Here is a 25,171-nt window from a genome sequence, read left to right on the forward strand (position 1 = left end):
AGCCTTCTTGCTAGCTGGGCATCAGAAGCTGAAAAATCCTTGACTTAGTATAAACATTACTTAGCAACAACTGAAAACATCAGTGTGTTATCGACATTCTTCTCATACTGAACCCAAAACATAGCACTATACCAGCTACTAGGAAGACAATTAACTCTATCCCAGCTGAAACCAGGACATCCACATACATGTCCTTTAATGGCCCTGCCACTTTGTGCAGCTCCTGCCCCTCCCTTGGTTATTCTTCACACCCTTCCTCTGCCTCTATGGTTGGACCAGCATGACTGATAGTTTTAATGATGACTTATTTTTCAGATGGATCATTTCCCCCATCTAGCTCACTGCACACCTCCCAGCTGAGGGATATATTTTGTCACTAGTGAATTTTAACCCCAAAGGAATGGTGTATTTTCCTTCTGTTGAGAGGGAGGGAAAAGCAATGGAAAAGGTGAATCAGGCAGGGTCAGGGTTTCAGGTGATTCTTAAATCTGGTCTTTGGGCTTTGTTGGGTAGGCTTTTCAGTGACTGAATGAATATATTTAAGTATTTCCAAGTGATTGTGTTTGGAGAGATGGAAGCCTAAAAAGAGGACACTCAAGAGGGGAAATAAAATGCCTCCTTAGACTAGTGGGTCGGAAGTAAAGTTGGATGGGTGGATTCTTATCAGGCTGTGAAAAAGGTAAAAACCAAACTTTCCCTTATTTCAGCATTCCTGTCCCCCTGAACGCAGCCCAATTCTGTGTGCCCTGGTTGTCTGGTACTATTTTACTGCTGTTTGAATATATTTGATTCAAACACATTACCTCTTAAACCACTGTGAACACCTCAGTCAAAGAAACAGGCAATGCCACAGATTAAAAAAATAGCCCTGTAAATGTCTTCTTCCAGGCCTGATGATGTTTAAAATACTTGAGTATTTTCTAAAGATGTGATGTAGTTAAACTGTGATAAACTACACATCTTTCAAAAAGTATTTCTGTTATGTCTTGCCATGCATGTGAGTCTTTTATAATGGCTGAAGAAGAAAAATCTGTTTTGTTATACCAGTAGAAATTTGGAGTCAATTTCTATTGATGTAAAAGTGACCAGAATCTGTCGCATAAAATAGTTTGTATAGCACTTCAACTTCTGCAACATAAAGTATCTAAAAGGGGTCTTGGAATGCTCCTTTTGTACAAAATGAAATTTATTTACCAAAAAATTACATCAACTTAAAAAATATTCTGAAGGTAGTACAAAGATAATTGGATATCGTTTCTTGAATTTAGAATATATGTATCTATGTGCATGGCTGCCTGAATTTAGACATACCCTGTGACCTAAGTTAACACCTGAGATAAAAGTATTGCCTGAATTAACAGTTATAATTAGGGGATACTAATAAACTTTGTGCATAGAGAAGTGGAGTATGTTCTTCACCCCTACTAAATTTGAGAAAGCTGCAAGGCCCTGGCATCATGAAGACATACTCAGACATCAAACTCTAAGCCTGTGAACAGCGAGTGAAAAATGGGATAACAGGAGGAGAGAGGCCCAAGTAATCACAGTGCACGATGCTAATGATCTGTTTGTTTTAGACCAAAAGTTTATTATTACAGTCAGTGAAGATATGAGTTGAATTGCACACACATTTTGTAGCAGTGTTGGTCAAAGTTTGTATTAACAGGTTTTGAAGGATAAAAAATTTACAATAAAAAGCCACTTTGTGGTAGACTTCATATTAAGACTACCAGCAACTGAAATGCAGAGCATCCCCTGAAATGCATTGAACATGAAAAAAACTTAAAAAAAAAGAAAGTTTTCTGCAGGTAGAATTTGCTTTCTGGCACTGCTTTGATGATTACTCAAGATTCTATCTGTGCCATGGGTTGTCATCTGTCAGTGGTGTTTGCATTAAGTTGTGTAACTGCTTCTTAATGCCTGTTACGTAAGGATGCATAGATTGCAGCTCCATGAGGTATCCTGCACAAATCACAACTGATAATGTAAGCATGGTTTCAAAGGTTACTCTCAGTTGAATTAATTTTACATTAATTGAAATCCTCCCTGCATAAGTCAAATGCTTGATTAATACAGAAGCGTACCGTGTAAGTTCAAACAGGGCTCAGCAAGTAGGTATCTGTGGTTGTCCTGTAATATAGTGTATAAGTTTTGTGATATTCATACCATACCATATACCAGTGTGATGCAGCTTTCCTGGTCTGGGTGGGAGTTTTGCCATTGGCTTTTAGCCATGCCATGGTTGTACCCCAAGGATCTCAGACTGTATCACCTAAAACACAATAATGTGTAGATAGAGAAGACAGCAGAAGAAGACATAGTCAACGTTCACAAGGTAGTTTTGGGGTTTTTTTTAATTTTATACTACATTTACTGTGTTAGCCCTTTTTCTTGTATTTAATCTAATTTTAATTACGCTGAGTCAGGATCTGTACTGAGGAAAGAGAGTCTAAAGATGTCTTGGACGTTGCATTAAATACAGAGTTTTGCCTGGAATGGAAGAAATTGAAGAGAATGGAGATGGGGAAAGGAATCTTAGTATAGCAAAAATGAAACAAGTATTTAAATCTAAATCAGAAGGATTATAGACAGAGTTGCAATTTGAAATGTTGTTAGCTGTAATAACACTTACCTCCTTTCCTTCTCTAACATTAATTTAACACCTTTCTAAATGATTAATTTTAATTCCCATAGCAAACCCCATAAGTTAGATTTAAGGCACTTCTTCTTTGGAGTGTTCCATCAGCATATATTTTCTGGTGTGGTCCTCTAAAAATGCACACCTTGCTTTGTATGGAGCCTTTTTCAATTCTGAGTATCAACTGACCACCCAAATACGAGATGTGCCACATCTATGGTCAGGAAACATCTTATATAGATTCACCAGAGGAATAGAACAGAGAAGCAGAGTGGATCATGCTACTGACCACAGATTTGCAAAGTGGCATTTGGACTCTTCAATCGTTCGTTGCTCTGTTTCCAAATTTTGCAAGCACAGATATGGATGACTTTTTCTCCAGATCTGCCTGACCCAGGTTTTATGAGATTTAACAAGGCCTAGGTTAGAAAATAAATCATGTTTCAAAATATATTGACTCTCACTTTGAGGGCTGATCAGGAACAGATAACCTATGTATGCTAGTGCTTGAAATATTAGTTAAAATATAGTAACTAAGACATTTTTAGCAACAAGTGTTCCTAGTGTAAACAAACTATGAAATTTTGTTCCGTGTTTCATCATACTAGGATTACTGGTGGTACCTCCTGGCCCATATGTACTAATGATCTACCAGAGGAGCTGAAACTGAACGAGGAATGGCCAAAAATAATCAGGATGATCCTATGATGTAGGTTGCACTTCAGGCTGATATTTGCCCCATAATCCTCTTGGAAGGCTGTTCCAGAAATTACTTCTTAACTGCATGCGAGCCTCCTCCAGTTTCAAATCTCGCCAGTGCTTCCCAAGTATTTTTTTTTATTCATTAACTTAATTAGCACATTCTAAACTTGTGTCATATAAGAAATAATATCCACAAAAAACATATCTGAGAAATGTCACAGGTGAAAATGCATAGAAAGTTCTTTTATGAAAAAGCTGGTGAGGAAACATCACTCAGCTTGAGTGGTGGAGCTCAGTTTAATCTTGGAGACATTGCAGTAGCACAGATAGAAAATGAGAAGAAAACTTTTTGCAAGGAAGAGCCCGAGGCAGATGCATGCCCAGTATTTTCTGGCCACTAAAGCAGATTTCTGAATGCACAAATATTTCATAAAACCAGACCGGTGTAGTCAATCCATAACATTGAAAATGAAAAAGTTCAATCAGAAAATGCAGAAGTGGTATCTATAGTTTACTAGTTTTTCCAGCTCCTCAGCAGAAATAAGACACTGCTGCTTCAAGAGTCTCCTCATCTTGCCTTTCAACGTGAATTCTATCACCCATTATGCCAATTTTATGTTACCTGAACTACCATGACACTTCTAGTAAATCATCATGACGGATAGGTGCTGATATTTGCCCAATTTTTTATGCTGGATGAAATGGGGTTTTTGTTACTTCGTGTCTCTGAAAGACAGGTATTTTAAAGGCAAAAGCTGATATAACCTTCTCTTGTACCTCAGGTTAAGCTGATTAGGTCCTAATGAAAGGCATCAATCATTTCTCTTCCCCAAAAGACCTGGCTCAAAACACCTCTGTCCTACAGCCTAGGGTACTTTGCTGCAGGGAATGTGTAGTCTCATCTCTCACTGCAGGTAAAGGTAAAACAAACAAGAACCCTCCAGAAACCACTGTTGCTTTACCCCTCCTATGGAGAGAACGAAAGGGGAAAGTGCTGTAAGAATAAACAAGGCATATATAATCCTGCATTATCCTAAATCTGAAAGACCTGTGGAGTGACTCAGTCCTAAGCCCACAAACAGCTTTATGAAACCAGCCTGTCATGCTGTGCCTCATCTAGTTTTCCTGAAGCAATGGTTGGTCGTGTGTGAAATACCAAGCTAGTAATATGCACTGTTCTTTTATAAAGGGGAAAGGCCAGAGCGGCAAAAACATCATCTCTTAGCAAGACATGATACCCTTTTCAAGACCTCTGCCATTCCAGGTGAGTATCCTGGAATAATTAAGCAATTTAATAGTTTAGGGTGTACACATAAAAATATTTCTGCTCTCGTGAAGGTACAAGGTGCTTGGGAAAGTATTGGGTTATGGCTCAAACAGTTAAAAAAAAAAACAACTAGGTAGGATTTTAACATTGCGAGTTGAATATCTGTTACTTAGTAACTGAAAGATATGCTTTTGCCGGGTCAGTTGGTATCGTTTTGCTCAAATGATCACTGATAGTTTGTGAAATCTAGCACTGCAATACAATTGTTGGCCATGTCTTAAGACTTAAACAAGGATATTTTTCTGCAGTTCCCAGATCCAGAAGACGCATAAGTGGGAGTGGAAAAAAATGCTTTTGTTTGGGAAACACACTGTGGGAAAATTGCTCAACATGATTTGAATGTCAGAATTGGAATGTAACAACTAGTGTAGCCAGATTAGTGCAAAGAGAAGGCAAAACAATTGCTTTTGTCAGGGTCCTCAGTTAATTTTGTAGCGCTGAAACAAAATTGATAGTTTACTTTTTGTTGATTGTGTGCAAGGATAAAATTTCAGTTACATAAATTTAATTACATAGATCTATGATAAACTAAAGTCTGGAGACCTTGTATTTTTTAGTGAGACTGACTTACAAAAAAAAAAAGCCATCTATGGGAAGTTTTACTTCCCATTTGCTTTTTGCAAAACCTAAATCAGCGAATCCATTTTGTTTGCCTGGGTAAATTGGGGCGGGGTGTGTTGCCCTTTGGAGATTGGAAAATACTGGGATTGTAAAGCCTTCATTGGACTATATGGCAGTCTGCATCAGGATCATTGTATCAGGTCAGAACAGATGGCTCGACACTCTCCTAACCCTCCCAACGTGTTTGCAAAAGATGTCCCCAAAATTTTGAGAAAATTTCCCAATGAACAGGTCTTGCGTCTTCCATGTCAAAGGCATTAAGACTCTTCCAGTGACAACTCCTGGATTAAGGTCCTGAATACCTGTAATAGAGGGGAGAGGTGGGACATCATGTGATTCAACACCTGGGCCATACCCTCTGTTGCAAAGACTGTTGTGCACTGGTGGTTGCAAGAGCTGTCTATGATCCCAACTTCCAAAACCTACACTGCTTTAAATTATAAGATATGACAAGTCCTTCTAAAGCCAACAACTGCACAGCAGAGCAAACCTGAGCAGTGAAAACCATGTCCTTTTGAGATACCGATGAAAGACTTGCCTAGCATCTCATAATAATTAGGGGTTGTGTTATTCTAGAACAATTTGCAATCCCTCAAGGATGAGTCACAGCAAATTTGACAAGATCACAATTTTGTGGGTTTGTTTTTGGGTTTTTTTTTTTTTTTTTGTGATATGCTGTTTTTTCAAAATGGTCCATACTGACTTCAGCTCTCAGATTTCTTTATTTCTGTTCCTTGGTTGTTTCTTTGGAGGGATAGAAAGCAGCTCTGCATTCCTGGAGAGAGAACCAGATGAGAAGAAACTCATCTTCTGTCTGTCTTCTGCAGGGGAGTTGGCAACAAGTAGAAGTCCATTGGGCCTGACGTAAAATAAGGCCACTAGTGAAACTTGAAATATCTGCAAACACAAAACTGGATTTATCCTTTCTGTAACCAGAGTCCCCCACGCATACTGATTTTTAATGATTTACAGATGGATAATATTTTTGAGGTATCCATCAGTATTTAGGGCCTATATACAGTAAATTAGTTGTTTCATCTGTGTTATTTCTCATAAAATTAACTCTTGGATAAAATGTCAGCTTTGCAGATACCCTCAACATACAAACGCAGAGAACTGAAATAACCACCCTTACAAAATGTACCCCTTATTCACAGCAGGCATGGGGAAGCTTGCATTGTTATGGCAGATAATTGCTGAAGGTCTGAGTACGGGAGAATCTTGTTCCAAATTCTGTCAGTCAGTGTTCCTAAATTAAAAATGCTGGCAAATTCCTTTGGATAGTTAAGATTTTCTGATTTGTATGTAATACAAGTATATGTGTAGTTGCTTGATAAATAAATGGTGCTAAGTTTGCAAGTGTAAAAGTTAGTTATACTGGTTTTAACCCAGTAGTGCTTTCTGTTAGAACAAAAGCCTTTTTTATACTAATGTGAGTAACAAGTTCGAGGGACAAGCTAGGAGCAGCTTGGGCTGAAATGCCCATATCTTTTCAAAATTACAGTAATGAATATGATATTTGAATGAGAAGAAATTACAGAAACACAGTGTGCTGTGTTACATAGGAGGGAGTCACTATACTCTTAAAGAATTTTCCATTTGTTCTCAAGATAAGGGAGATGAAATAGAAGAGAAGAAATGATTTGTCTTGAAAGGAGATATAAAGTATACCCAAAGCATTTCTACGTACAATCTTATCAGTCCTTTTCATGGCCGCTTGCCACTCTTAGATGCTCTTAATAAATCGTATACCAAAGGCAATATTGCTGACATGGAGTTCTGCAACTGCCAAATTGCATATTCATTATTGTTCATAGTCATGTGAGGTCAAGTTCGGTCACTGCAAACAGAGAACCTTTGTCTGGATCTTTACTCCCTCCTCACGCAGTTTTTGGTTTCCTAACTTTTGTAGCACTCCCCGGGTTGAAAGTTTCTTTTTAAAGAGGATGCTGTGTACTCTTTTGTAAACATGTCTCCATTACTAAAAGTGACATCATGGGAATCGCTGAAGGGAGCTGAGAGCACAGACCCGGGGTAGAGGCGGTGTAAAAAGAAGTCCCCCTCGTCCTTTCTCCCTCCTCCTCCCCACAGCATTGTCTAGCAAACAGGTACTTTGTTGAACTCCATTGAAAGCATCATGAGGAATTTAAACATAGGAAGGACTAATCAGTATGTACAAAAACAAACGAGTCCTGCCAGCTCTTTCTCATCTGCAGGCTGCTATGCACGATGTGGTCAGCAGCTTATTCACACAAAGCCAGGGTTCTGCTGATTTGCCATCATATGCAAATTGCCTCCCTGGACTCATTGGCACGGTAAACACCTCGGTTTAAGAAGTTTAAAAAGATGGATTGCAAAACTTAGGCATGCTCCCGCTCCTACTGAGATCAGTGGCAAGCCTCCCATTGACTTCAATGGAAGCAGGATAGAGCCTCTCTTTTCTGGAAGCGAGACCCAGCGGTATTTGAGCTTTTTAGAGCACATGCAGCTCTGAAAGTCTGTTCCTTTAGGGCATTCCAAAATTTTTCCCATTTGCTTGACTCCATGGCAACACAACATCATCACTGAGCTCTCAATACTGAAATCAGATTTTACTACTAAGCCTGAGGATTTATACAAGTGTATCCTGTAAAAAGATCTTGCTGAGCTGCAATTGCCATTGGACTAATTCTGCATCCTTTTCAGATGAGTGACAAAATTATCTCTGGATTTATTTCACAATAAGCCAAGAATTTTCTAAGGTTAGAAAAACAAGTAAACTGCTCTACAATCATACCAGAAACAACTTTTTTTTTTCCTCGATTACACAGAATTACTATGTTTGAGTAAAACATTGTATCTATTTACTATTCTTTTCAAAACAGTCTAGAGAATAGCCTAAGCAGTTTTCTCATAAATGATACTAAAATCAGACTCTAGAGACTGCACAAAACTATGACAAAGCCATTGAAGCTTTTTTTTTTGTGTTACTTATATCACAGAAATAACTGTTTCACAACCTGAAAAATACACCAGTGTAAAAGCGTGCAAGGAAAAAACATGCCAAAAGATCCATATTAGATTCTGGATGTACTATAATTCATCTTTTATAGAGGGAAGCAAAGCAGACAAGCTTGCTTTACACTCAGTGGCTGAAAGTTTGCTCTGACTTACATTATAGCACACTGAAACTGAGTGCACTGTTTGCTCCCCTATTTTTGTGCCTGGGAGGGGAAAAAAAATCAACGTGATTCCATACCTAGAGAAGGTAAAGTTGTGTGTAAGCAATATCGATGGTCCTTTGTAATGTAAAGTACCTACTAAGAAGTTCCCGAGTAACAATACAAATGCAGTGGAGCAATGAAATTATTAGAAGACACTAATAAGATTTTTAACTGCCTTATGTTTCATGCATTTTCTTAGACTCTTAGACATTGCCATCCCTGTTATATTCAGTTTTCGTGTAATCCAGTTGTTGAATCATCTCCTCCAATGTGATTTCTGAGATAATTCTGCCACTTTAGTCACAGCTCTGACTTCCCCCATTGCACACAGTCTTACACAGACAGACCCATCCTGGGAGCAATAATCAGGATGTTGGCTGCAGCATTATATTGGAACTTTGACTACTTCTGTGAGATCTGCTCTTTACGCAAAGAGAGTTACAAAAATACATGATGTAACACTGGATTTCACTTATTCTGAGTGGAGTTCAGAGTTTCCCCTTCTGAAGCTTCCGATGCACCTAGGACAAACTCCATGCAATCCTGAGTGTGGGACCGGCTGGGCCACAGGATCAGAGACAGACATCTCCTTCTCTGGCCTCTACAACTCCACCAAGTCAATGCAATGCTCATTATGCAAGCGAAGCTGAGTTGAGGATGTAATAACTGAGATCACACAAATCTGACATAGCACTGTGACTCTCTGTCGGTAGAAACCCTTATATATTTTCTTTCCAGATAGATGGCCTCCTGGGCTAGACTCTCATTAGCAAAGCAGTTACAAATCCACTTAATAGACCCAGATGAAAGCAGAATCTGCCCCCTCTTTCCCAGCTGACCTTCAGTAAATCAATTCAAGAAAAAGTTGATATAAAGACAAAAGCTTTGTTATAAAGCTGGACAGTTATGGGCTTGTATTTCAGAAGTGGCCAGAGATTCTGGCTAAGTTGCTTTTCAAGGCTAAAACTTGAAAGTGGATGTTTGGCACTATTTCAACCAACTCTCCTTCACGAGAACTGACACACAGAACTGCTAATCGAATCTGGAATTCTTGGCCCAGTTGATGAGAAAACTGGGAGAAAACTTTAGTATGTGAATGTGTTGTAAGGAATACAGTTAGACATTGTCCTTTCTCTATACAAAATACCACGCCCTAGAAAATGGTGCTTTGCTATACACTGTGCACAAGTGCTCCACTGTATATTATGCAGAAATATAAACTTTTACACAAGTTGTACATTTCACTACATCACAGCTTATTGCATTTTTTTGTTTGAAAAGTAGATGTCTTGTGTTCCAAAGTCCACCTTGCAACAAAACATAGTATTTTTTCTTGCTAAATGGAGGAAAATTCAGGTCCAAAATCTCTTCTGACCCAAAACCTGCAGAACTCTCTTCATAAATTATCAGCTCTAATACCCCAGTGATATTCCCCGGGAGGCACTCAGTTGTGGGAAGCACAGCAACTCACATATGCACGTAGCAGTTTGTTTTTTTGTCTATCACATCTCATGCATTTTCTTTTATGTGTGAAGAGCATTTGTAATTCCTGCTTAACAGTTCTCATTTGTAATAAATTCAAAATGACGTCTAGAAGTGAGACCTCTAGGAGGAGAATACCTCCTTGGGTTATTTGAATTTGTAAGCAGAGTATTTGCATTGGCGTAAAATGACACCCCGTATTTTGTCACTTTATTCCCCCTTTGCAATTTTGAATAACCGTGAAGACCTGGACATTTGAAGGAGGAACGTAGGTGCTAGCCTTCCCGGAGGTCTGTAACTCAAGTTGAGCCACAGAAAGACTATCTTTAAATAGCCCAAGACTGCCAAAGCCAAAAAATACTCTCAGCCCATGTTTGTTTATATGCAGCAATCTCAATCAACATTTGCTTTTGCACTCAGTGAAAGGCAAACTGGCACCGCTGCAAGGCCGGGTGGGCAGATCGATACCCGTCCCGAATTTTCTGCAATTGCTTCCATTTCGGCGGCAACGCAGTCGCAGCTCCGAGTCGCTGTCAACCCCCAGAAACGCGATTTTACGTAACTTTTCCCGTGTTCTTCTTTTCAGCGGCTCGGATTTGAGCGCCAAACAGCCGCCGGTCCCTTCTGCCGCCAGAAGGAGGGGGCGGGGAGGCGGTTCGGTGGCGGTTCGGGCCGTTTGACGATGCCCCCGCACCTGAGGCGGCGGCCGCGGACGGTGACACCCGGCGCCGAGGGGGAGAGGCCGCGCCGGGCCGCGGTTCTAAGCCGGGGCGGCCGGAGCCGCTGCCGGCCCGGGGACGGGCACCACAGCGGGTGCGCGGGGCTCTAAAGGCGTCGCCGAGGAGCGGGAGGGGCGGCCCCGGGCTCCGCCGCCGGCGGGACGCGGCGAGAGGCGAGGCGGCCGCGGGGCCGGGCGGGGAGGCGGCGGGCCCGCACCATGGCGACGGGCGCTCAGGAAGTCGCGTCAGGCCCGGCGCCGCCGCGCGGCCCGGCGGGCGGGCAGGGGTCCAGCGGCCGCTGCGGAGCCCGCCGTGCGGGTAGGGGCCGGCGCGGCAGGCGGCGACAGCTCCGGGTCCGGGTGCGGGTCCGCTGCCCCCGGCGGCGGGGGACGGCAGGACAGGACCGGGCGAGGGGCTGCCGCGTGGCGGGAGGGGGCGGGCCGCCCGGGGCGCGGGACGCGTGGGCTGCGCGGCGCCGCGGAGGAGCGGCCGGCCCGGGTGCGGAGGGCGCCTGTCGCGCCGCCTCCTGACAGGGACGGAGCGCGTGTGTGTGGTGTGGCGGGAGGGGGGGGGTCGGTCGGTCGGCCGGCCGGTCCCCGCGGCTGCCGCGGAGCCGAGCGGGGGGCGGGCGGGCGCGGGGAGCCTCGGCCGTCCCCGCGGCGGCGTTTGGGGGTGCGGGAGCCGCGGGGGCGGGGGGCGGCTGGGCCCGGCCGGTGGCGGGGCCGGTGGCTGCCCGCGTTCGGCGCCCGCCCCTGGCGGCGTCCGGCGGAGCGTGGGGACGGCCCCCCTTGGCAGCGGGCGCCGGCGCTGCCCTCCCGGGGACGCTCGGCAGCCGGTGCCCGCGCTCAGCCGCCGTGGTTCTGTTTGTAGCAGGTGCCGTGAGCGTGCGGGGTGCCGGAGCCCCGGTCGGAGCCCGGAGGATGGCGTGCGTCGGCAGGCCGACAGCGTAAGCGCCGCGGCGGAGAGCGGGCAGCCGGCAGGGCAGATTCTGGCGGAGGTGCGTAGAAAGCTGCCGTTGCGCGGGCAGGCTTTTAATTACGTGGGTTTTTTAAAGTTCCTCTTTTATCTGTGCCGGTGCAGCCAAGGTCACCTTGAGCGCAGAGAGGACGCGTTTGGCTTTCACCGTCCGGATGGTCGTGAGCGGGTTTATCTACTGGGTGGTGTAGATGTTAATTTGCCTGAGTGCTAATGAAGAAAAAAAAGGGGGGGGGGGGGGCAAATTGAGCGTAAGAGCCGGCCAAGAAAAAAGGATAAGTTATGTACTTAGGCTGTGTGTAAAGGTAAGTATGTGCGTGGATATACTAGCTCAAACTCCGGTTTGTATGGGGAGCTCTGTACGTGGAGGTATTACAGGAGAGGTTTGTGTCTGCTTGGGGAGGACGGTAAGAAAGACAAAACGTTGGACTAAAGTTTTAGGTCTTGCTTTTGCAAATGTTAGCGTACAGGGTGGGAACAGTCTCATTCCTGATGGCTCGTAGCTTGGCTGGAGCGTAAGTTTCTTTGCAGTGACAGATGGAAGAGGCGGTATTGCCACTTTACAGTTTCTCTAGACAAAAATGCCTGAATTCCTATTTCAGTGGCTCACCATAACAAAGCAGTTGAATTCGTAGTCTTTTGCGGATATACCATACAATGCCAACTGGTTTTGATATGTTTGGCCTACTTTCTTTTTTCTTTGGCCAAGGGAGAATTCTTTACTGTGCTTATTATATGAACTATAAAACTTCCCTTTTAAAATAATAGTGCAAGTTTAGACTTTACTGCTTTTTAATCCCACAAGCCCATAACGTCACTTATGTCAGCAGCGTGTTCAGATTTAGGGGTGTGCTTTTTGTATAGAGCACTCCTTCCTCCGAGGAGTTTGCAAACTGGTTTGACTACAGCTAGATCAGACGCATAAAATATACTGTGAGATAGGAGATCTCTTGGGAGAGAGCATTAATGAATTTTTTTGTAGATAATAGGTGTCCTTGAGAAGCAAATGATGAAAGAGTGAGGTCATGGAGTGCAAGAGAATAGTAAACTTTTGAAAGTGGCTGAAATGTGTATTCTTGTGGCTGCATGGTTTAAACCATGCAGTGAAGAACAGTGGAAAAGCATAAAGGGACTATACTGACCTGTAATGAGAAGAAAAGCAGGGAGAGAAAAACAGGGAGATAGCTGATTGGTGTGCTGTGTTTATGGAAATCAAATATGCTGGGTTTTTTATCGTATTAAAATCATGCTGATTTCTGACTGCAGTGAAACTCCTTCAGAACCTAACTTTTATGACGGGCGCAAAAATACCAGTTTGCTAATTTTTTGCTAGATACCCGTCACTGAAATTATGTGTGTGTGTATGTGTTTCTGTGTATGCGTGTGTGTATATATGTATGTATGTATGTTATTATTTTGCAGCTTCTGATCTTCAGTTCAACTCCTGGGTCATGGATGAAACTGCTTTGTCCCTTGGAACAATAGATGTTTCCTATTTGTCCGCCTCAGCAGAGTGTAGTATCAGTAGATGTAAGCATTCCAGTGAAGAATGGGTAAGTAAAAATTGTGAATGTTACTGGCCATATTTATCTTATTTTTTCTTCAAGTCGAAGGTGGGCTTTTTTTTATTATGAAGAAGAATGAAGATAAGGCTTCACCTCTCTCATGCATGATACAGTTTGGTTTTAATTGAACTTGAAACATAACGAGGAACCAACAGTTCAGTGTTGTGCCAAAGACTAATGTTGCTAGAAAAGAAAAACCCTATCAAACCCTATTGATAGTCTTACAGTCTTCTGATGTGATGTTAGTAATCATTTTATATAGCAGTAAATGTGCAGAATCCCATTCTGGAGTAGACTGAGGTCAAACAGAAAGTCAAATAGAAACCTCATTGCTGTTCTGAAGGATGTAGTTTGAAATGCACAAGTGAAAAGGAGCCTGAAGCTAAAGGTGCACAGTCACGTAGCCATTGTAGCTGGAGCTTTTCATGCAATACAGGAGGCAGAGAAAATTTGGTGGATATAAATAAGGAGCCTATTAAAAGTCTGTGTCCTCTGTTGAGTGAGTCTTGGGATTTGGAGGAGGCAAAGGGGGAAGTGAGCAGAGAGGTCTGGGTGGAACAAAAAGAGCCACATGGGGACTGGGCTAGTACCAGTTGGTTTAGAAGCATAGTTCAGGAAGAATTAGACACGGCTCTGGAGGAGGAGTTTGAACTTGATACAGAAGAAGAGTTGGAGACATGGTCAGCGTTGAGGGAAGGGACACACATTCTGGCAGCTGGGTTTTCTGTCTAGCTAGATGTAAGTTACATCGGGCAACAACTAGCAGTAACCAAAAGATCTGTGAGGCAGTGGGATAGAGGCAGGTGAGACAAAAGAGATGGGAAAGAGGTTTTGTAAGAAAGTGGTGGTGAGTTCAGTCAGGGCTTGGAGGCAAGCAGAAGGAGGACAGTATTGTTACAAAGTTGGTTAATTTTGGAGTTAGCATTACAGAAGGTGATAGAGAAGCGATTGGGCCAGGCTTAGCATCTTGATGCTTGTTTATTTCAGATGGAAGACTTAGCCTTGGAATGGTTGCCAATTTATACCACTTGCCAAATGTGATATACGCATGTTTTAGTTTTTAGGCATCTTGAGCGTTGCTTTTGACTTTCTGGTTGTTTCTCGCTGGACTGGCTTTCTAGCTGAGTATGTGAGGTTCTGTATTTGTGTTTCCCAAACCTTATGCTGGTTTAAGGTATTGGTTCTACCCTGCTTCTCTTCCACGTAAAAGTGCTATTTTAAACAATGTTTTGGTTTGTTTCTGTAACTTCCCTTTTATTAAAAACTTAGAATATATGGTTCAGAAAACGGCAATCCAGTGTTCATTCTCAGGCAAGCAATAGTTCAGTAGACTTTATTGGGAACAGTCAATGTCTTTGTAAAAATTATAGTTAAGTATATTTTCATTACGTCCTAACATAAGAGAATGTGTTCTGTGAATACAGTTACTCTGATTTTTTTGGTTCTATAATCTTCAGAAAGACAGTGTGACATTGGAGAAGGCACAGTGGTTCCTTTTTCATATCACTTTGCATGAAACTGCTGAAAAAGAGCGTGCAGAGTCAATGGAGTTAATATTTTGTGTACATTCAGTCTTCTTGCAATTTTACAGGGTGATGTCCAGTTAAAGCTTAATATACATTGCTCATCTTACAAGCACCCCTACATTACTAAGAGTGTAATTTACTGTTAATTTCTTCCACTTTTCTCGGCTGTCAGTTTCCTTGCTGTTTCTTATTAGAGTTATTATTTTAAAATTTTGTGTGTCAGCAAATGCTGCAGTGCTTAAGATACGTAAGTACAACAGTGTGATTTTGCTTTTATTTTTTAAAATGGCATCGTCTGGAGATAATGTAATTTATTTTAGAAAAATCTTGGAAAAATTTGTGTTAGTTTTATGTAATTTTGGGGGGTAATTTTTTGTTTGTTTTTTTTGTTGTTGTTGTGTCTGGCAACTCCTCTTACTCAAAATTTTCACATACCCAGTAAAACATATATTTCTGGATACTTACAGATTGGTCTCTTGTTCTGCAGGGAGAGTGTAACTCTAGGCCCACTCTCTTCCGATCCGCCACTTTAAAATGGAAAGAGACTCTGTTGAGCAGAAAAAGGCCGTTTGTGGGACGCTGTTGCTATGTATGCACTCCCCAGAGCCGGGTAAGAAGATTACGGACTGGATTATGTTTGACAATAACTTGTAGTTGCAGCGCAATGAAGTTTCAGTAGTTTTGTTACTTTCAGAATTAAGGTCACAATGTTCTTCCTTCATAAAGAAATATAGTTTTTCACCTTTGTTTATGGTTATATTTTCTTTGTCATGGAATTAATGGATGACACAGACCTGTTGTGATGCTTTGTCTTCCACTTTTCAGTGCGGACTTACTCCTTGCACAAAACTTAACAGCTCTTCAGAATTAGCACTAGGAAATTGTATGGAAAAAAATTACCTGTTCTGGTAGATTAATAACGGGAACTTGGTGCATATGAAAGGCATACTTTTAGGTGCATATGTTAAAGCTTACTTTTGAGATGCTTAATTCTCTATCTACAGAATAAGTATAGTTTTGAAAGTAAGCAATATGTTCCCTTCAAACTTGAAGAGATTAATCCTGTGCTTGAGAAGACAGGGTGGTTTTCTACGCCTGGCTGATTCCTGGCTACTCTGCCCAGCCTGGAAACAAGGAGTGCCAGTTATGATAGTGGGGATATTTGTCTGCTGGGAACAGCGTCACGATGGTGGCTCTAGAGAGGTTGCGCAAGCTGATTTAAAATGTGAACTCTATTGAACTGCTTTGGGCAGGCTTTACATAAGCTGAAGATGCAAAATGCTGATAAATGGCATAATATAGTTTACAACCAGTTCATCATGTAATTTGACTACGTGTACACCCTGGGCTTTAAATCGCACTCAGTTACACCTGTACTGAGCTCCCTGATTGGCTGGACTAGAGTGAAAATTTGCTTGTTTCTTTGACCAAGGAAAAGTTGTTATTTCACTCTATTCCTATGCCAGAATAGAAAATTGCAGCAATGATATACAAATGTGGGATAGAAATCCAAATGTTCTGTGAAGGCTACGTATGATATGGGCAACAATACAAGCAATTAGATAAACTGAGACTACTTCTAACAGACACTTAAGTGTTTTGACTTGTAAAAAGGTGTGTAGGAATCCTCAACTTAGGGCTTTATACATTTAGTAATTAGTCTGTTAGTAATTAGGCTGTTCCTCTCAAGTTGAGAATTATGCTTTCAAAATAAAAATCTTGTTCTGTATTTTGTCCATTTAATAAGAAACTAATTGCCTATCCTGAGATCCCACTCAGGAAAGGGGCATGACCTGATTAAGCCCTTTATTGCCTTCTGCCACAAGGAGAAAATACCATCCTTGCAGCAGACAATAACAAAGCAGACCCTCTCATTAGACTCCAGATATTTCATTTTTTTTTGAGCAGGCTGTTCGTTAATTCCCTTAAGGAAAAGGGATGGACGAGTGAGGCACATTTCCTTAAGTGTGTTGGCCAAACTAACAGCTTGCCGATGCTCAGAGTGGGCAGTCTTGCTTCTCCCTATGGTTTTCCTTCTTGCTGTCCTGGGGGCTGATCAAGTTCACTAACCATGCAGAAAATTACCTGCTTTATTTATTCATTTAGTCTGGCTGTCTTAGTTTTCTGCCTTGCCTGAATGAAGTTGGCTCGTTAAGGGGTGTGATGAATGCTAGAGATGGTGTAAGGTAAGAGGTGAGGGATAGTGTTCAGTGGGAAAGGGTAGGATGCGGTAGTGGGAGCTGGGCTTCTTCCTGGCAGCAGCAGGGAGTATCAGCTCACTTGTCTCACAGAACCACATCCTCTGCCTGACACAGGATGGGGGAAGAGTTAAATAAGGAAAAGCTGAAGTGTGACATTACAGCTGGAGGATGAATTTCACAGAGCGAGGTTATAATCTAATGGTTAAAGCACTGGAGTGGACTTGGGCATCCAGTGATACTTAACTTTGTTGCTGATTTTTTGGGAGACCAAGAGTAAGTCATTTCACTTCTCTTTGCCAGAACGTTTCATCTAGCTTTAAGATCTATAAAAAATTACCAATGAATAGTCAAAGAAATTAGTATTATGTTGAAGTTTCCTCTTAAAAGCCTAGAGGAACGATTTGTTGATTGTATGTACTACGCAGTTATGCTTTAACATGGGGCAAAAGACTGTGTGCTCCCACTGTAGCACGTAATTTCTACCTGATTTGCAAATGACATAGGACACTTACATATTTTAATTTGTGGCAAATGGTATGTCCTAAACAAAATACAAACAAATGAGACTCTTGCCTGATTCCCATTGCAAAATTGGTAGTGAGGCTGTTCTGCAGCTAAGCTGTTGTTGGTAACCATCACTGTCATGTTTTGTCTTCCTTGACATGCACAGTCCCAGTGGTTTTAGCTGTAATTTACTGTTGGCATGCTACCAGTTTTATAATCAAGTATTATTTGGGCAGAAGGAAACTAGCCTCTTGGTCAAGGTACTTACTTGGAATACATAATATCAAAGTTTAGGTCTTCCTGGCAAGGAATATTTTTTTTATCCATAATGGAAGTGCTCCCAAACTCATCCCAGAACAGTTAATAGCCTGGCATGCAGAGTCTGTATCAGGGATGTAGAAGGCTGGATTGAGTTTGTTGTTCAGGCAGAGCAGGAATGTGGAGATTTGCCACCTAACCATGGATGGATATCCTGACCCTTGGGCTGCCGTTATGTGATGCCTGATCTGCTGGCAAACTGGTTGTCACAGACTGTCAAAAGGCTCATGATTATACTAATGCTGAATGTGGCTTAATAAAGTTCTGTCTCAAATATGAGTTCTGTATTATGACAAATCCTGGTTTATATTACATCAGAATGTGATAACATATTCTGGCTTGAAGAATACAACCAATACAACCATTTCTGTATGCAGTAAAGCCTAGAGAATACTTTGCAAGTATTGGAGTTAGGAATAGTGAACTTCTGAATTTCATTTACATTTCAGAACAGTTTGTGTGTACTTTATAAGAAAGTTCAGCACTTCTCTGCTTTGGGTTTTGTTTATAACAGAGGTGAAAAACATTGCGTTATCTTAAATGTTATGATGAATGTAAAGACACAACTATTCCTATGTAATGAAGTAGTCCGCCAACCTTTTTTTTCTTGGTTTTACAGGATAACTTCTTCAACGCTAGTATTCCTTCTTTGGGTCTACGTAATGTCATATATATCAATGAAACACATACGAGGTAATGTAGCAAGTCTTTATTCTGCTTTTAAAATTCAGTGTGTTCTGATCTTACGACAGGGAAATCTCTAGGATAGTCCGGACTGAGTGAATATATATTGCTATCCTAAAATGCAGGAATTGGTGCTGACTTCAGGAAAGTTAATGTACTTTTTAAATCCAGCTGTGTGTATTTGGGAGCTGGGCAAAGTCCTCTGGGGTTATAGACAAGGAATGTAAGGGTCAAACCTGTTTCACAAAAACCAGAGCATGTTTAAATCCTTTCTCCACTAGTGCAAATGGCAGCATCTGTAGCATAATGCTGAGAGGAGCTGTTTTATTCCCATGTTCAAGAATGACTTCAGGCTGCATTTTAATTTACTGAGCAGATCTGGCTCACAGTTTAGGTGTTGACTATTATCACTAATGACAATTAAATCTGAACATGTCTTGCGAGACTGTCTCTCCTCTGCCTCAGTGGCAGAGCGCAGCTCCTGAAGGATGGTGTATATGACCTAAAAATGATGGTGTATCTTAGCACTTTTGGAAAGATATCTTGTGTTCTGGGATGAAGATGCTGGAAGTACACAAAAATCTTTATTCTGTTCTTTGGAAAGTTAATAATGCTTGCTAAGGTTTTTACGGTAATCATTAGCATAAGCAGGTCCTGCAGTGTTTGTCGTAGAGTCAGAGCAAACAAAGAGAGGCCAGCAGCCTGAAAGAAATGAGCCAAAGTGTCTGAGTGGAAGAAAGGCAGCATTGTGCTGTGCTTGAGAGGGAGGAAGCTAATGTTAGAGGCTGTTCTTTCTTCAATTTGAATTAATTATGTCTTTTTAAGAGTTGAGCTTGTAGTTTAGAATACAGAAAAAGAACAGAAATAGTGTTTAATTTTAACATTTTTTTAAAAATTAGTTTCAGAAGTCTAATGCTTGAATGGTTTTGAATGGTCAGAATTACTTAAATTAGAAATATAAGGGCAACAAAAAATGGGTTAATGAATTATTCTGAAATAAAATGCCTTTAGCTCAGAATGTCATTATAGTCTGAAAATTGAGAATTTTAATGAAGTTCTGAGGTCTCATGGGGTTACATAGTCACAGTTTCTTGGCCTTAGAAAGCAAGAGGGATTCTCTTTAACTGCTAGTGTACTGTACCTGTATTGAGACATTACTGCAGCCTTTTTCTGAGGTGTGAATATGTCAGTTTTGTAATATATCTTGACTGGGTCTGTTCTGTGGGGTTTTTGTCTGCTATCATTGCTACACAATTAGAAAACAGATTTTTCTAATTATACTATGTCATATCTAAGCTGTAAAATGAATGTAGAAGCCTTTATACCTTGACAGATCCCTGCAATAGCTGTGTGCTGTTGTGATGATGTGTTCATAGTTACCAAAATTGTTGTCAGAAAGAAGCATATCCTTAACTTCGCTTTTTAGAAAAATCAGTAAGGCTCTCAAACTCCGATGAGAAGGGAAAAATGGAAAAGCAATTAAAACAGAGTCACCAGTCTACTTCCCTGACAGCATGAATAGCAAAATTCTTTGTCCTTCGAGACAGTCTGAATACTTGTATAACCTTTATGTGTCAGACAGTGCCGATGGCTTGTGCGTGTGCACTCAATTAACAGTGCGAGTGGCCTGTGCACTCAGGCGGTTTGGCCTTTTGTAGTGTAAAAGTTCCTTCTCATCTTTCCTAGCTGGTTTTAACACATGTATAAATTTACTGAAATGTGGTAGGGAGGTTTAACAGCCAAGATCAGTAACTCGGGTGACGACAAGGAGTGAGACCTTAGTGGCACTCCAGCATGGAAAGCAGCATGAGCATTGCCACCCACGGTTCTGTCTGGGACACTCACTAGAGCATCAGCGATGCATTGCACCAGCAGTCCTCAGGACAGCGTTTTTGCATAATACTGAACTGCTCTAGTCTTAGGAAAGGCCAGAATTTAATTTCTTCTTCCAGCTGTTAATTCTGTCCCATCACATCAGCTCTGCTGTTCAGGAGTCCTGCATGAGTGGTGGCTTGTCCAGTCCTGGCCCGGTGAGTGAGGGTGGTGAGGAGAGAAAATAGTCAATATTCACTGCTGGGGACTGGATTTTAGCCCTTCATGTGTCACATGCATCTTCTGTGATGTTAGGAAAACTGTTCAAAGTAACATTTTCTCAGGGGATTGCTGCTTATATGATCCAGAGAGTGGAGGACAGGGTTAATTTGAAAGGAAGAGACTGGCTGCATAAGCTAAGTTGCCTTACTTAAACACTTGAATGCGTAGAGAGATTTACTGATTATTTAGTGGTTCTACTCCTGTTAAAACTTTGCAAGGAGAAGGTATGTAGGAAGCACATAGGGCTGGGTGTTTGAAAACACTGGCAAGGAAGAAAAGATTACCAAAAAAGTGTTTTTAGTGTTGGTGGCTAATGCAAACATATTTTCAGAAGTGTCTGTGAGAGTTTACTCTCTGCGTACAATGTGAGCAACTTTCCCAAGAGGACTCGGTGTTTCTTGAAGCAGTTGACAAACCTCTTAGTTGGGCATTTACATTCCTCATTGTAAAGTCACTGAATCGGAAATCGGCACTAGCTCTTCTTTTGTCCTCGCTGAGCTGGTGAGTCGGTTCCAGTGGACAGACAAAATGTGTATGCTGGTTTGTAGCTACTTTCCTGTGAGACTGTGGATGTTTTAAGGCCAGTATCACCCTGAATTGAAGTAACGTAGACCTCAGTTGTCTCAGGTATTTTGTGCTAGGCATCAGTTATTTCATCCATAACATTAACATATTGGCAATTTACTAGAAGATACAGAAGCTTTTAGGCAGCCCTTCATAAAATTTTACTTACTTTTGCTTCTTAATTGTATTTTTAGGTGGTTTTAATATTCTTTTTTTTGGCAGTGAAATATTTTGAGGGTCACTCTCAAATACCCTTCATATTTTTGTAGGTACAGAGGGTGGCTTGCAAGACGCTTTTGTTATGTCCTTTTTGTGCAAGAGAGGGATGTTCATAAGGGTATGTTTGCCAAGAATCTGACAGAAAATGTGCTGAATAACAGCAGGTAAGATAACGCAAAATAAACGATTTTTCTGAATGACTGATACATTATAATACGACTTCAGAATTTGGAAGCGGCAGGTTTTGAAAATCAGACTATTTAAAATATTAGAGGATACAGTGTCTTCAGCACAGCCTTTCAGGACTGTAGCTTGCAATTTCTGTTTGAATAGTAAAAGAGGGGAGATTAATAATTATAAATCTCCAGATGAATGTTGCATAGTGGGTGGACAGCAGACAGTACACAGAAGAATAAATTGCTACATGGGAACTCTTCAAACGTTTGTTTATCTAATTCATGTAAATCACTACCACTGAAATCATACTGTAGTCATCAGAAGTTGTCAGTGTTTCAGAAATAATAGGAAAGCAGCATTTCAGAGTGTACACCTGAGTGTACACCAAGAGTGCGAGGCAAAACTGGAAAGAGGCTATAGAATGAATACCCACCCTTTACTTTGTGGAGCTTGTTTTCCGTTTCATATACCACATTTTCAATGGCACATTGAGCCCCTGATTAGCTATTAAGGTATCAGTTTTCCCAGGACACAAAAAAATTCAACCACGTGCCCACTCCTTGAGTCTACTTTTGTCAGAGGGCACACACTGCCTACATTAACATTCCTAACTTTCCTGAATTTTTAATGTTTGAGTCCCATCTGGAGATGATAGTGTTGCTTTTGAAAAGTAAAGCAGACCACATTGTGCCACAGTTATGGTGTGTTAAACCACTTAATCTCTCTTAGGTATGTTTTAAATGGGGAAAATAGCCCTCATAAAACTTAGTTACACTTAGTAAAACTGAGAATTCAAGGGGGAAGGTACTGTAGAAGTGCAAAATAGCCGCTGCATAAATCTGTCTAGTGAGGTAAGTGAAATTGCTATGGCAGGAAAAAGAAAACATTAACAAAGAGGAGATTTCAGCTGTTCTTTCTGTATTTTTAACCTTATTAACCATTTCTGAAAATCGGCAATCACTTGATATCAGTGCCTCTGATCTACGTACATACTATTTTATATGGTCAGTGTTGAGCACATTCATCCATCATCCACCTATTTAATCAGAGCTTAGAAAACTACTGAACTAAATTTAATGCATTTGGAGTACACAATACTTTAGTGTGCATATTCTTTTATGCCTGCCAGTTACTCCTGTAGTAATATATAGCTCATTCCCAGCAGTTATTGTCTGTGTCTTGAACTCTTCTGTTGTGGAACTGTCTCATAAGTTTTACTTTTTAATGCTAAGAGTCCAGAAGGCCATTGTAGATGAAGCTTCTGAACCAAGTGCTCCGGGTAGTTTTGCTCAAACGGATCCTAAAGCTATCAACAAAGTGAAGAAAAAAGCTAGGAAAATTCTCCAGGAAATGGTAGCAAATGTGTCACCTGCTTTAATCAGGTAAGAAAAATGACTCGTCAGTATTGTCAACGGGTAGAAGGATGGCCAAGCTCTCTCTGTATTATACCAACAGAGCTTGTAACACATTATTCATAAATAATAATTATTCTAAAAAAATAATGCATTATTCATAATAATCCCTTTTCTAATGTTAACTAATGAAATGGTAGTTATTCTTCATTTTCAGATGCAACAGAAACCCTCTGCCTTTTCAAGGGATAAATCTTGTGATAAGATTAAATACACACTTTTTTTTTTTTTCCTTCTGAAACTAGTTTTTGTGCTAATGCTTAGACCAATATTAGTATGTCTTGTTGTTTCAGGCTGATGTGGGTGAGAGCAGCTAGCTGCAGCATCTTAGACTGTGATGAAAGATCTTTTTTGCAGTGGCCCATTGAATATCATAACCTGCAGTTCTAAGTACCTTAGATAAAATCTTCCTTAGATAAAATCTTACCTGAGATAAAATCTTCTACTGTGATGTCTACCTTTGCTACTAAGGATTAATTTGTCTCTGTCATGTTCCTAGTCCCTTTCACCAACTTTTGTGATGCAAAGCCTATATTTTTTGTAACTGTATTAAGTTCTCCCACAAGACCAGATACATGCTGTCACCTAACATGTCACCTAACTAGCTTAGTTATTATCATAAATTGATCATAGCACCTCCATTAACTTGCCCCCTATGTAAAGTGGTCTCTGCCCTTTGAACAGCTTTCAATAAGGTTGACACAAGTTTTGTGTCATAACTGCAGGAAGCTGAAATGTGGTTACTAACCATGGCTTAGCTGATAGGCAAAAACCTGTTAAGCAATTGGATTTTATAGTAATTTTGTTTGAATATGAAGTAATTAGATTTTATGGCTTTGCCCTTATTCATATAGAAGAAATATAAAATGGAGTCAGAAATGAATGAAGCTTTTTGAGTTGTGTTTGTTGTTCCTTCAGGTTGACTGGCTGGGTGTTACTGAAGTTGTTTAACAGCTTTTTCTGGAATATTCAGATCCACAGAGGTCAAATAGAAATGGTCAAAGCAGCAACAGAGGTAAGGGAGCGTGAGAGAGAATCTGGTAAGGTACATTTCTGAAGTAGTTTCTATTAATGTTTACAGCACTTTTTAGGAGAGCTCTGCTAAGTCTTTATGATACCAGATTGTAGATAGAACTGCCTCATATCTGTGAAATAGTGTTTTAATTAAATGTAATGCTCTCTGAGTTGTGTAACCGAAAATACTATGTGCACTCTGGTTTTACCTTTGTTCAGGATCAAATTTTAACTATCAGGCTGAATGATTATCTCAGATAACCTGCATCCAGTATTATTTCTTTTTTTGTGCTGAGGCAGATGGTAATAAATTAATAGGTCTATTTAGGATTTTTCAGTCTTACCTTAATTTGGAATAAAAGTCTTTAAGAAATAAACTTTTCCTGTTCCTTGCCAGCAGTCTGTTCCCAGTCCTTCGATATTTATTGAAATTGATCAAAATAAGTCCTACATTCTACCTTTTTTTTTTTTTACACTCAAAGGAATTGATTCTTTTTGCAGGGTTTACCTTAGAAAGATGGATAGATAAATGAAACAAACAAACAAAAAAGGTTCCTAATATTTTCTGTTATCTTTTAATTACAGTGTTTGGGAACCCCAGTATTCATAGATCCTTGCTGATATCTAATAGAAATAGCAGTTCTTTGGTGACACTGATGATTTGGCCACATCCCTTTAATTGTTTGATTGTTGTCTCAATACTGTGAGTCGGAAGAAACTGGGAATATTAGTCATTGTTGATGTAATGCATACAACTAAAAACTACAGTCCATGAAAATTAAGTACAGTTGACTAAAATGTTCTCGTTGTCACAGATGAATGAAAACCAGAAGTAAACAAAGTGAATGATGGTAACTGGAAATTACCATCAGTTCTGATTATATGATGCTAGCAATCTCAATAATGGATTTTAGAAAAGGAGTAATATTCCACATTTCTTACCAACTCTTTTTTCCTGCTCTCCCCACTGTAGATGAATTTGCCTCTTATCTTCTTGCCTGTTCACAAATCCCACATTGACTACCTGCTCCTTACATTCATTCTCTTCTGCCATAACATCAAAGCACCCTACATTGCTGCAGGGAACAATCTCAACATACCCATCTTCAGGTAATAACGTCGTCTTATTTGAAAAAGGTCGAGGTGGGGATTCTTCAGGTGACCTATTGTGCAGTATATCTTATGTTCAAGTGTAAGACAATCTGAGTATTAATGGGCCATCATAT

At 40.7% G+C, this 25,171-nt stretch overlaps 1 protein-coding gene across 6 annotated transcripts in view; it reads left to right on the forward strand.

Moving 5' to 3' along the window:
• Positions 1–4,554: 4,554 nt before the first annotated feature.
• The window catches only part of GPAM (glycerol-3-phosphate acyltransferase, mitochondrial), a 39,182-nt gene continuing 18,565 nt past the window's right edge, over positions 4,555–25,171 (forward strand). The window contains exons 1-9 of one of the 6 annotated variants that reach the window (XM_030030183.2): positions 4,589–4,604; positions 11,563–11,689; positions 13,090–13,220; positions 15,246–15,368; positions 18,401–18,474; positions 21,393–21,506; positions 22,752–22,901; positions 23,850–23,946; positions 24,919–25,055. In XM_030030183.2, the coding sequence (XP_029886043.1) occupies positions 13,119–13,220; positions 15,246–15,368; positions 18,401–18,474; positions 21,393–21,506; positions 22,752–22,901; positions 23,850–23,946; positions 24,919–25,055 (797 nt within the window). In that variant the 5' untranslated portion in view covers positions 4,589–4,604; positions 11,563–11,689; positions 13,090–13,118. Of the gene's footprint in view, positions 4,605–5,522; positions 5,527–10,923; positions 11,011–11,421; positions 11,690–12,045; positions 12,051–13,089; positions 13,221–15,245; positions 15,369–18,400; positions 18,475–21,392; positions 21,507–22,751; positions 22,902–23,849; positions 23,947–24,918; positions 25,056–25,171 lie in introns of those variants that run through there. The other 5 variants (XM_030030186.2, XM_030030184.2, XM_030030185.2 and 2 more) reach the window with 5 other exon arrangements.

Source organism: Aquila chrysaetos, chromosome 11 (assembly GCF_900496995.4).
Source record: "Aquila chrysaetos chrysaetos chromosome 11, bAquChr1.4, whole genome shotgun sequence".
NCBI classification, from domain to species: domain Eukaryota; kingdom Metazoa; phylum Chordata; class Aves; order Accipitriformes; family Accipitridae; genus Aquila; species Aquila chrysaetos.